General features: G+C 48.0%; 1 protein-coding gene across 3 annotated transcripts in view; it reads right to left on the bottom strand.

Annotated features, from left to right (window-relative positions):
• Positions 1-12093, bottom strand: part of nrbp1.L (nuclear receptor binding protein 1 L homeolog) — a 36380-nt gene that overhangs the window by 1241 nt on the left and 23046 nt on the right. For 2 of the 3 annotated variants that reach the window (XM_041562142.1, XM_041562141.1), the window contains exons 7-18: positions 11021-11115; positions 8878-8901; positions 5991-6074; positions 5857-5915; positions 5543-5641; positions 4386-4518; positions 3882-3984; positions 1768-1818; positions 1144-1279; positions 973-1026; positions 190-253; positions 53-108 (exon numbers count right to left, since the gene is read on the bottom strand). In XM_041562142.1, coding sequence (XP_041418076.1) covers positions 53-108; positions 190-253; positions 973-1026; positions 1144-1279; positions 1768-1818; positions 3882-3984; positions 4386-4518; positions 5543-5641; positions 5857-5915; positions 5991-6074; positions 8878-8901; positions 11021-11115 — 958 coding nt within the window. The remainder of the gene's footprint in view (positions 1-52; positions 109-189; positions 254-972; positions 1027-1143; positions 1280-1767; positions 1819-3881; positions 3985-4385; positions 4519-5542; positions 5642-5856; positions 5916-5990; positions 6075-8877; positions 8902-11020; positions 11116-12093) is intronic. The other variant, NM_001091195.1, reaches the window with a different exon arrangement.

The raw sequence follows: 12093 nt of genomic DNA, 5'->3' as shown, positions 1-12093 counted from the left end.
ACACTCACACACTCATACTCACACACCCACACTCACTCACTGGAGTACCCACCTCACTGACAAAGCCCAACTGTACCAGCTCTGCCGCCAGCTCCTGAATGTTCTCATCTAGAGGAGAGAAATAAACAAATATGTGACAGTTGCACAACTGGCATGTACTCTACAGCTCCTCCCACGGGTCATACTCACTGGGCAGGAGATCACAGCTTAGGTGTCTGTTCAGTTTATCTTCCAGTTTCAGTAACAATGTCAGCTGCACAAAAAAGAAACAGGAGAAGGATAGTGGCACCCAAGGGGCAATTACTGACTCTAATCAGGGCACAGGGGCTAGAGGAACCAGAGGCCCAGTTATGGGGGAGGAAGGCACGGAGACGGAAAGGTGAAGGGCAGAGAAAGAGAATGGAGGCAGATCATCAGGATCGGGGGAGGCACACTTACCTCAGGATCAACCACATACAGCTCTGGCTATATTTGTGTTTGTTTATACAGAAGGGCAGAGGACTTGGTAGCAGGAGAAGTTGAGCAGAGAGGGGGCGGAGACTGGGAGGCTGAGCAGAAAGGGGGCGGAGACTGGGAGGCTAAGCAGAGAGGGGGTGAAGACTGGGAGGCTGAGCAGAGAGGGGGCGGGGACTGGGAGGCTGAGCAGAGAGGGGGCGGGGACTGGGAGGCTGAGCAGAGAGGGGGCGGGGACTGGGAGGCTGAGCAGAGAGGGGCGGGGACTGGGAGGCTGAGCAGAGAGGGGGCGGGGACTGGGAGGCTGAGCAGAGAGGGGGCGGGGACTGGGAGGCTGAGCAGAGAGGGGGCTGAGCAGAGAGGGGTGGGGACTGGAACAGTAGCGCAGGAGAGCAGCACAGGAGCAATAGCGCAGGAGAGAAGCAGTAGCGCAGGAGAGCAGCACAGGAGCAATAGCGCAGGAGAGAAGCAGTAGAGCAGCACAGAAGCAGTAGCGCAGGAGACGGACAGGACACTTACATGATGCTTGGCTCCCTCATCCACAGACTCAATGTTACACTGCATCTGCACCACCTGAATGAGCAAAACACGAGTGAGTAGAGATCGCTGCCTTCCCACCCAGAAATACACAGGGACCCCCATGTATCAGGGAATGGACACTCCCCCAACAATAGATCCTTCTGTACCTACCTTGCGTGTCTCCACCTCGGCTGGCTCAGGGGTTGGGGTCTTTACAGAGGGCGGAACCACCGGCGATTTTACCACCTCCTGCTGGGGCTGCTGAGGCAGGGGCACCCCAAATGCTGTCAGGGGGTAAATGCCATTTCTGTAGGAAAGGATTAAAAAGAACTAATGTTGCTGACGTGCAGACAACTCACAATTATACTTGTGGTTATCCTTATACATTGTATATAGAGCCCACCTATTGCAGTGCACTTTTACATGCCATTATACATTATTACCCATCACGCCCTGCCCCTGAGGAGCTTACAATTTAATCCCCCTATATCACACACGAGGGTCAATTTCATTAGCAGCCAATAAACATGCCTTTATTTGTGTGTGGGAGGAAACTGGGGTGCCTCAAAGAAACCCACTCAGACATACACACTGCTTAGTGTCCCGTGTGCAAGTCAGGACTGCGAGGTCGGTGGTGCAAAATACTGAATCATCACAATCCAGACACACTGAGCAGCCAACACTTCTGGGTCCCAGGCAGACTATACTCACGTCCCTAACATGCTGCCCATTCTCTGCTGTAGTAAAGAAGTAGTACGGAGCCCTGCCATTCCCCCAGCATGCAGCAGCACTCACCTCACATCTTCCAGGAACTTGTCTAACTCCAGCGCTGGAGACTGGGAGAATCTGCATCGGGGGAAAGAAAGTAGATCAGATGGGTTATAGGGATTGTGTCATGATTTTTATGTTGTTTTTATGTCTAAATGACACTGTTTACACTGCAAATAATTCACTGTACAATATAAAATGTCATTCCTGAACCAACAAGTGTATTTAGCTGTAATATTGGTGTGTAGGTGCATCTCAGCTCATTTTGCCTGGTCATGTGATTTCAGAAAGAGCCAGCACTTTAGGATGGAACTGCTTTCTGGCAGCCTGTTGTTTCTCCTACTCAGTGTAACTGAATGTGTCTCAGTGGGACCTGGATTTTACTATTGAGTGCTGTTCTTAGATCTACCAGGCAGCTGTTATCTTGTGTTATGGAGCTGTTATCTGGTTACCTTCCCATTGTTCTGTTGTTTGGCTGCTGGGGGGGGAAAAGGAGGGGTGATATCAGTCCAACTTGCAGTACAGCAGTAAAGAGTGACTGAAGTTTATCAGAGCACAAGTCACATGACTGGGGGCAGCTGGGAAATTGACAATATGTCTAGCCCCATGTCAGATTTCAAAATTAAATATAAAAAAATCAGTTTGCTCTTTTGAGAAATGGATTTCAGTGCAGCATTCTGCTGGAGCAGCACTATTAACTGATGTGTTTTGAAAAAAAACATGACAGTATCCCTTTAATAAGGCGGAGTACTCCCAGTATGAGGATTCCCTGCAGCTTGCAGACAGTTTAGCGTGAGGTAGGAGGAGAGATATGAAGAGGTGCCAAGGAGTGAGTGGAAGGATAGAGAGGTACAAGTTGGACAGGAAGGAAGTGGAGGAGAGATGTGCCAGTTGCACAATTGGGAGGGGAAACAGGGAAAGGGAGAAAAAAGAAGGACTGGGAAGAAGGGAGAAAGTCAGCAATGATTGTTACAGTTGAATCACCCCATAGTCTTCCTGGAACACATAGGTTTCTCTTTATGCACAGCTGTGCCATCTTTACATATCAGATTGTGCCCAATAGGGGTGCTACGGCATAACATAAAGGTACAGCAAAGATCCCCTCCCCAGCTCAATGTGTAAGCGTCTGTACTCAAGCGTCTGTACTCAAGCGTCTGTACTCAAGCGCCTGTACTCAAGCGCCTGTACTCAAGCGCCTGTACTCAAGCGCCTGTACTCAAGCGCCTGTACTCAAGCGCCTGTACTCAAGCGCCTGTACTCAAGCGCCTGTACTCAAGCGCCTGTACTCAAGCGCCTGTACTCAAGCGCCTGTACTCAAGCACAAGACACGGCATGCTTTCTGTGCCCCTCTCCAAGCTTTTGGTTAAAGGAGAACTAAAGCCTAACCAAAGAAGTAGCTAGAAATGTTGTACATGATGTTTTGTGCTTCTGTACCAGCCCAAGGCAACCACAGCCCTTTAGCAGTAAAGATCTGTGTCTCCAAAGATGCCCCAGTAGCTCCCCATCTTCTTTTCTGCTGATTCACTGATTCACATGCTCTGTGCTGCTGTCACTTACTGAGCTTAGGGAGCCACTCACAATATACAGTACACATAGAATAGAAATGTCACAATATAAGGCTGATTAGTAATTAATACACATAATTACTACATGGCAGCACAGAAACCAGTGCAATTAGCATCAGAATTGAATAATCAGCAAACCTGTAGCATCAGCTTATATTACAGCCAGGGAAGCTCATTTTCTGCTGGATAATTAGTGACGAGCCCTAAGATTAGCTTCTCAACAGCCAATCAGAGCCCACTGAGCATGTGAGTGTCACAGACACTTTCCAAGATGGTGACCCCCTGTGACAAGTTTGAAGTCCTGGATCATTGCTGCTATTGACAAGCTCAAACTTTAGCCTCGTGCAATAAGTTCACTATAGGAAATTATTTTACATTTTTAGTCTCATTCATTTTTAGGATTTATTCCTCTTTTAAAGGGGGATGTTCCCCACAAACCTGGATAAGCAGTGCCCTTCCCGCTTCAGCCGGTGCCCCTCTCTATAGCTGCTGTGCCGGCGAGGGTCCGTGTCCGGATGAAGTTAATGGTTATTAGGGGGGGCCAATCAGCAAGTCAAATAACTGCAAAGTACTCACATCATCCGCACTCCATCACGGTCTGTGTGTGTGATCTCAGCAAGGACAGCGCTCATGTCCAGGTTTTTGGTAATTTCTTCTAAGGCGTTTTCTGCGATCATATCTGTGAGACAGACAGACAGACACTGACCCAAGAGAAGAGGCTGAATTCCATAATCACACTGTGTTCCTATCATTGATTTCAGTCATTTTCATTGATTTCATTGCACAAGCAACAGAGAATCCATTCAGCCTGAGTAACCCTGCACTGGGCACAGACTGTACATTTGGCAAATGCCAGAAAACTGCTGTAACTTGCCACAGAGACTGATTATTTAGTGGGCCTGTGTCTCTGTACTTCTGAATCTCAGTCCAGACCTAAGCAGGACTCCAGTGACCACTGCCCCCCTCTATCTCAGATACACTGCCCCCCACCCATTCACATCGTGGCACTTATTTAAAGGTATAAATATCAGTCATGTCCCTCAGTCAGGTCATAACATTGATAGAAAGACAAATACTAACGTTGGTGACCCACAATGCAGTGCGCTGCAAGTAATTTCAGAGACGGCACCTCAAACAGGGCTTGGTGGAATAGCAGCTCCCGAGCTGTAGGGCGTTTGCTTGGGTCTGTTTCAAGGCACTTCTGGATAAATTCCTACAGAACAAACAACTGGAAACTATTCATAACATGGGATTGGCTACCCATCTTAACAGCATAGTCACAAAAACACCCTAGCCACAAACTGGGCTCGGCACCCGGTGCAGGAGGGAACTGGGCTCGGCATCCGGTGCAGGAGGGAAGTGGGCTCGGCACATGGTGCAGGAGGGAAGTGGGGTCGGCACCCGTGGCAAGAGGGAAGTGGGCTCGTCACATGGTGCAGGAGGGAAGTGGGGTCGGCACCCGTGGCAGGAGGGAAGTGGGGTCGGCACCCGGTGCAGGAGGGAAGTGGGGTCGGCACCCGTGGCAGGAGGGAAGTGGGCTCGTCACATGGTGCAGGAGGGAAGTGGGGTCGGCACCCGGTGCAGGAGGGAAGTGGGCTCGGCACATGGTGCAGGAGGGAAGTGGGGTCGGCACCCGGTGCAGGAGGGAAGTGGGCTCGGCACCCGGTGCAGGAGGGAAGTGGGCTCGGCACCCGTGGCAGGAGGGAAGTGGGGTCGGCACCCGTGGCAGGAGGGAAGTGGGCTCGGCACCCGGTGCAGGAGGGAAGTGGGCTCGGCACCCGGTGCAGGAGGGAAGTGGGCTCGGCACCCGGTGCAGGAGGGAAGTGGGCTCGGCACCCGGTGCAGGAGGGAAGTGGGCTCGGCACCCGGTGCAGGAGGGAAGTGGGCTCGGCACCCGGTGCAGGAGGGAAGTGGGCTCGGCACCCGGTGCAGGAGGGAAGTGGGCTCGGCACCCGGTGCAGGAGGGAAGTGGGCTCGGCACAAGCCCCATGAGAAAAATAGGCTCATAGAGAATCCATGATACCAGTAGTGTAAGCAAGCTTAACACTGAGATTTCATGATACTAAGAGTGTAAAACATGTGTAAAGTAAAGAGAGAGTAAAGCAACAGAACTGAGAAGAGAAGTGTCAGGAGATGCTTCAGAATCAGTAAATGAAGGTTTTGTTATAGTGTATGTTCCACTGAAACTGGTGCTAATCACTAAGCAGTTGGAAGCAGCAGTTTATGGCTGGGCTTACCCTCTGCAGCGGATCTTCCAGGAACTGTATGGCATTATTTATAGCCTCCTGTGGAACATACGAGGACTCCCCGTTTCCTTGGATCTCCAGCACTGCCATCTGTAGAACAAAGAGAGCGCTAATGTAGAGCTATACATAGTACAGTCATATTAGGGAGTTATTTATGGTTGTGTTTTTCTATTCTTGTATATATACGTGGGTTGGAGCTGCCATATTATTTGCTATGATTAACAGCTGCAGTGCTCTGTGCTAAGCCTCATACTCAAAATAAAGGGAAATTTAGGAAAGCGAAGTCTATGTAACGGGTGTCTCACCTCCAGCGCACACATCCCAAAGGAGTAAATGTCCACCGCAGTTGTCACATTAGTTACTTCTGAAAAAGGACACACGTTAGGGGTTTGGAGGGACAACGTGAGACACATCTAAAGCATGAGCTTCTGGGTCCTACCTCCGTACTCTGGAGCAAAGAAGTGCAAGTTCTTCTGTTCCTCCCGACACGTCTTCACATGGTTGTTAATGGTGTCTGGTGCAACTGGGGAGAAAGTCACAGTCACAACCTGCTTAATGCCCCCCCCCCTCTGGGCAACATCTGCCCCCCGCCCTCCAAATTTGGCTTTGGTTATGGCTATAAACGGGATGGTGAGATTTAATTCTTCCATTGTAGAGCGGCTGATTGGCCGACTGATGGGTAACCAGCTCTGAGCCAATCAACAGGTCAGGAAAGCAGTAAGGCATGTTGCATCTGGCTGGATAGTGCTTATCTGCAAGCTGATTGGATAGTCATCATTTGTGCTAGGGGCCCAACTGCTACATAAAAACACTATAATGAGTATCAATTTGTATGAAGGGCCACACTCTCTATACACAAGAGAAATGGCAGCAGCACTTGGTACAACCTACACAACGACTCTTCTCTACAGAACAAAGAATCACATGAGTAGGGAAAGCAGTGAGGTTCAAGCACACACACAATCATGGGAATTACAGCTTGACAAGTAGTGAGACTCAGCACTAATAGTAGCAAGGAAACAGCAGTCTACAAACTCACAACATCAATAAATACAGGAAAACTCTACAGATCATGAGAGGAGAGAGGGAAGGAAGCGAGAATACAGGGAAGAGGAAGAAGGGAGCGAGAATACAGGGAAGAGGAGGGAAGGGAGCGAGAATACAGGGAAGAGGAGGGAAGGAAGCGAGAATACAGGGAAGAGGAAGAAGGGAGCGAGAATACAGGGAAGAGGAAGAAAGAAGCGAGGATACAGGGAAGAGGAAGAAGGAAGAGAGGATACAGGGAAGAGGAAGAAAGAAGCAAGAATACAGGGAAGAGGAAGAAGGAAGCGAGAATACAGGGAAGAGGAAGAAAGAAGCGAGAATACAGGGAAGAGGAAGAAGGAAGCAAGAATACAGGGAAGAGGAATAAAGAAGCAAGAATACAGGGAAGAGGAAGAAGGAAGCAAGAATACAGGGAAGAGGAATAAAGAAGCAAGAATATAGGGAAGAGGAAGAAGGAAGCAAGAATATAGGGAAGAGGAATAAAGAAGCAAGAATATAGGGAAGAGGAATAAAGAAGCAAGAATACAGGGAAGAGGAAGAAGGAAGCAAGAATATAGGGAAGAGGAAGAAAGAAGCAAGAATACAGGGAAGAGGAAGAAGGAAGCGAGAATACAGGGAAGAGGAAGAAAGAAGCAAGAATACAGGGAAGAGGAAGAAGGAAGCAAGAATATAGGCAAGAGGAATAAAGAAGCAAGAATACAGGGAAGAGGAAGAAGGAAGCAAGAATATAGGGAAGGGGGGAAGAGAGAGGGTCTAGGGAACAGGAAAGAAGGGACAGAGGATCTAGGGAACAGGAGGGAAAGGAAGCAAAGATTTAGGAAACATGAATGAAGGCTCTACATCTTGTCTGTACCTATACTAGACTAATAAAAGAGAAATATGAATTACTTGCTATGGGATTCTTGCTATTTGGACAACAGGATTCAAACTGAAGTATCTAGTAGAGTCCAGCCTACTAACCATGATATGAACATATTACACAACCATTACCCTCCAGTTGTGCAAACAGATTATGTATTCTGTGAAAACTTGGCTAGCACAATGTTAGTGATCCACCAATTAGTTTAGTAGATTAGGAGTTAGCACCGGCTGATGAAGTTTCCCATTGGACTACTGCAGAACTGCACACAAGTCACTGCTGGTTCTGAACACTGAATCTCACAGGGCTGGAAGAAACCTCATTCCAGTCACAAGTGGAAGAACTTGGCAACATGTCCGTCTTATAGAATGAATGGTTACAGCACTGCCAATACTGTGTTATATGTATATTTATCTGAGCCATGTGGATATTGTAATGAGGTCTGGAAACCATTTCCACCTTTTCCACCCGCCCGCCAATCAAGCAGGAGGAAAGCATCTAGAAGCAAGCAATCTGAGGAGGCCCTGGGAGGTAGGGTGCAATGCAATGAGGATGAGAAGGAAAAAGACAAGCAAGTTACAGACATGCATGGGGTTGCGGGGGGCTCCTGCATGCACTTAAGCCAAGGGGAGTAGCCTACATACATTGCATGGGATGCGCTACTTGTCTTTGCAAGTTCTGCCTATATCTACTATACGAGTAACTGCACTCTTCATTTAGCACCAACGTGACAGCACTCGGTATCATGGGGCAACAGCCATTACCTAGAACTAATCTCTGGAAGACAGAAAGGAGGGCCACAAGTGAGGGCAAAGAAGGAAAGCCAATAGCTGCAGGAGGGATGCAGAGAGAGAGCCAATGAGATCAACAGGGCAATGATATGGGAATGGGGAGAAATAAAAGTGCAGAGAGTGTAATAACAAGCTAAGTGCATGCGAGACAGCATAAAGACATGCTGAGAGTGCAAGGGAGAGAGACATCATGTAACAGAGATGAGAGAGTGCAAGGGAGAGACATCACATAAGGGATGCTGAGAGAGAGTGCAAGGGAGAGACATCACATAAGGTATGCTGAGAGAGAGTGCAAGGGAGAGAGACTTCATGTAACAGTGATTTATGTTGAAGCCCCAGGGCAGACATGTTGAGGATGAGCCAGAGAAAGAATTGGACAGAGACAGTAGCACCTGATATACAGGAGAGAGATGAACAGAAAGAAGAGAAACAAAAGAGAAAGGATCGGGAACTTAGTCAGATATTTAGAGCAAGGCAGTAAAGAGGCCTATGTACATGCAGAGAAGAAGCCTGGGTGGTAGACGTGGGCGAGTGCTTCAGGGTGGGCTTAGGAGAGACTTGCCCAGAGCAGCAGCTACAGGAGGAGCCACAGAACAAACAGGCACATTACACAAGCTGAAAATTGATCTCACCATTAGCAAAAATCCTATGAAAGACTGGTGTGCAACAGAGCAGCCGAAGCAGGAGATAAAACAATACAAGTCAATGAGTGGATGGAACGGCTGGGAGGGAACACATGGGAGGAGAGGAGCATGTCACACACACACACAGGACAAATTAAACACAAAATCATCTTTGTACACAGCCAGGGCTGCAGAGAGAGGTTTTCAGTGTGTGACATGCAGCGTCAGTGTGGCTCCCCGAGACACCCCCCTCCTGCCCGAGACACCCCCCTCCTGCCCGAGACACCCCCCTCCTGCCCGAGACAACCCCCTCCTGCCCGAGACAACCCCCTCCTGCCCGAGACACCCCCCTCCTGCCCGAGACACCCCCCTCCTGCCCGAGACACCCCACTCCTGCCCGAGACACCCCACTCCTGCCCGAGACACCCCACTCCTGCCCGAGACACCCCACTCCTGCCCGAGACACCCCACTCCTGCCCGAGACACCCCACTCCTGCCAGGTCTAGCTGAGACTAGCCATGCCAAGGCTCATGGGGAGAGGTCCTGTGTAAGGAGCAAATCCTGGCATGAGCAGCGCTCCCTGAAATCCTTGTGTCCTACAGCAGCTCTACCCTGTGACATGGGCACATCAACCTTCTGTGACATTACATTTCGTTTTTAACTTGTACTGACAATAAAACCAAGTGCTCAGCTACTATTCCATACAACCCCACTCTCTGTGACTGGCTGTAACCTAAGCCATTTGAATCACTTGAAAGGAGAAATGTCAGGCACACCCAGTGCTCGGAATCACTTACCTGATACACCAGCCAGTGTCAGGTCAGCAGAAAACGGCACAGGCCAGAGTACTTTTTACTGAGCACCATGCTTCTTCTTTATTCAATACTCCAGGGCTGATGCATGCGCGATAGTGTGAAAAAGCCCATCTTTTTATTCCCATTCTGCCGTTCACTCTACTGCACATGCACACCCACAGAAAGAAGTGCTCACTAAAAAGTACCCCAGGTTGATGCAATTTTCTAACAGGAGCACTGGCCCAGGTATAAAGTACATGATTATAATCACAGGGGGTGATCAAGACTTTCCTTCTCCTTTAATATCGGTGGAGATCACTTCCAGCTGTGGTACCAGGGATATACACAGTCAGCTACAGTACCAGGCGTACACCCCGGCAAGCTACAGTACTAGGGATATACTCAACCCACAGCCAGCTAAGGGAGCTGGGATATATCGACCATATCTGGGCCTGCAATTTCTGGTATGGAGGAGAGAGTGAGTGCATGCCTTGTTAGTAAGTAGTGTGTAAGTCTTTTCCCCATTCATCCCCAGAGGCTTTAGTCACTACATGCAGGAATACAGTGTGCTCCCACAAAAGGGGCTCATATAGACGCCTTTATAACAGTAAATAACATCTCTAGTTAAGCCATGAAAGCTATTCTCTTGAGTGAGAAGCCAATGGGTTTGAAATAATCTCTTACAATTTTAAGATTCTTATGGACACATTAAGAACTGATGCAAACTGCAGGCTATAGGTCTGGGACACTACAGTGTGTTTAGGTACAGTATATAGCCGAGTCTATGTAGGTACAGTATATAGCCAGGTCTCGGACAGTACAGTGTGTGTAGGTACAGTATATAGCCGAGTCTATGTAGGTACAGTATATAGCCAGGTCTGGGACAGTACAGTGTGTGTATATCTCAGTGTGTTTTTTTTTTGTTGACAGTGTATTTTGCACTATACTAAGCCTCTCGGGCTGCCATATTGCTAGATTTCGCTTTGTGCTACAAACACAAGAAAGCCTCAAGCTGCCCATAAATATGTCCAGATTTGGTCAAGCAGTTATTGAAACTTCTACTATATTGACCAATCATCCAGTGAAATACAGCCACAGTTCCAGTTCATTTCCTGCAGTTGTGATTGGCCATTTTATTTGGGTCAACAGTAGGTTGGTGGCCATACTATGTAGCCCGCACACACTGTATTCATTCAGAGTAAAGACCAATGAGTGGAATAGAGTGTCTGCCAGTGTATGGCCATGCTTTCTTAGAGACTACAGTGTATACACTACATATACACCCGAGAGACAGACAGACGGGAAACAAATATTCCTGGGGACCAGACTAGGAGACTAGCAGCAGATCATGTCATTACCAGATCCAATCTTGATAAGTCCATTGTGCTGAATAAAGATTGTGTCACAGGTCAGATTTCCATGGATTATTGGTGGGTCACAGGAGTGCAGGTAACTGTTGAGCAAAGATAGACAAAGCACTATTATTAGATTTATGGCACAACCAACAATGCCTGGAATAATACAGAGGTGATACAAGGGTCTCCCTCAGGGAGACAACTAGTTGGTGAGAGAGAAGCTGAAAACTGGAGCCGACACTGATGCACTTGGTAACAAGGGGACAGAAGTTCATGAATTGCAAGAGATAGAACTGAAGAACTTGGGGTACAGACTGATAGTTCAGTGCTAAACACTCTGCTCTGATCTCTTGACACTTTCGCAGTTAACATTGGATTCAACAAGGAACAGCGTCTTATCAGGAGTTAAAAAGCCTTTATTATTTCATGGCTTAGACTAAAGACACAGCGACGTTTCAAGCCGTTCCCCAGCTCTTTTTATGTAATGTAAATAAAATGGGTAAACGGATGCATGAGTCATGAGTCCATAGGCTACAGTTGTCATTCTGTGGAACAGGAGAGGCCTCCTGGGTTATGCCAGATATGAATATAGACAATCACATCAATATCAGGTAATACAAATCCCCACCCACCACTGCAATGGTTTAAAGGAACAGTTCAGTGTAAAAATAAAAACTGGGTAAATAGATAGTCTGTGCAAAATAAATAATGTATCTAATATAGTTAGTTAGGCAAAAATGTAATGTATAAAGGCTGGAGTGAGTGGATGTGTAACATAATAGCCAGAACACTACTTCCTGCTTTTCAGCTCTCTAACTCTGAGTTAGTCAGTGACTATAAGGGGGGCCACATGGGACATAACTGTTCAGTGAGTTTGTAATTGATCCCCAGCATTCAGCTCAGATTCAAAAGCAACAGATATGTCCCATGTGTCCCCCTCAAGTCAGCCTCTATGCTGCATTAGCCCCTTCTTGTGCGTGTGTGCCTGCACATGAGCTGACTCTTTGGTTACAGGTGCAGGAAGGTAAGGAGGTAAAATCTGCATGGGGCAGATGTATTGCAGCAGGATTAATGCA

This window comes from Xenopus laevis, chromosome 5L, assembly GCF_017654675.1.
Source record: "Xenopus laevis strain J_2021 chromosome 5L, Xenopus_laevis_v10.1, whole genome shotgun sequence".
Taxonomy (NCBI): domain Eukaryota; kingdom Metazoa; phylum Chordata; class Amphibia; order Anura; family Pipidae; genus Xenopus; species Xenopus laevis.
The sequence above is the reverse complement of the archived record's forward strand: the minus strand, read 5'-3'. Positions and strand labels throughout refer to the sequence as shown.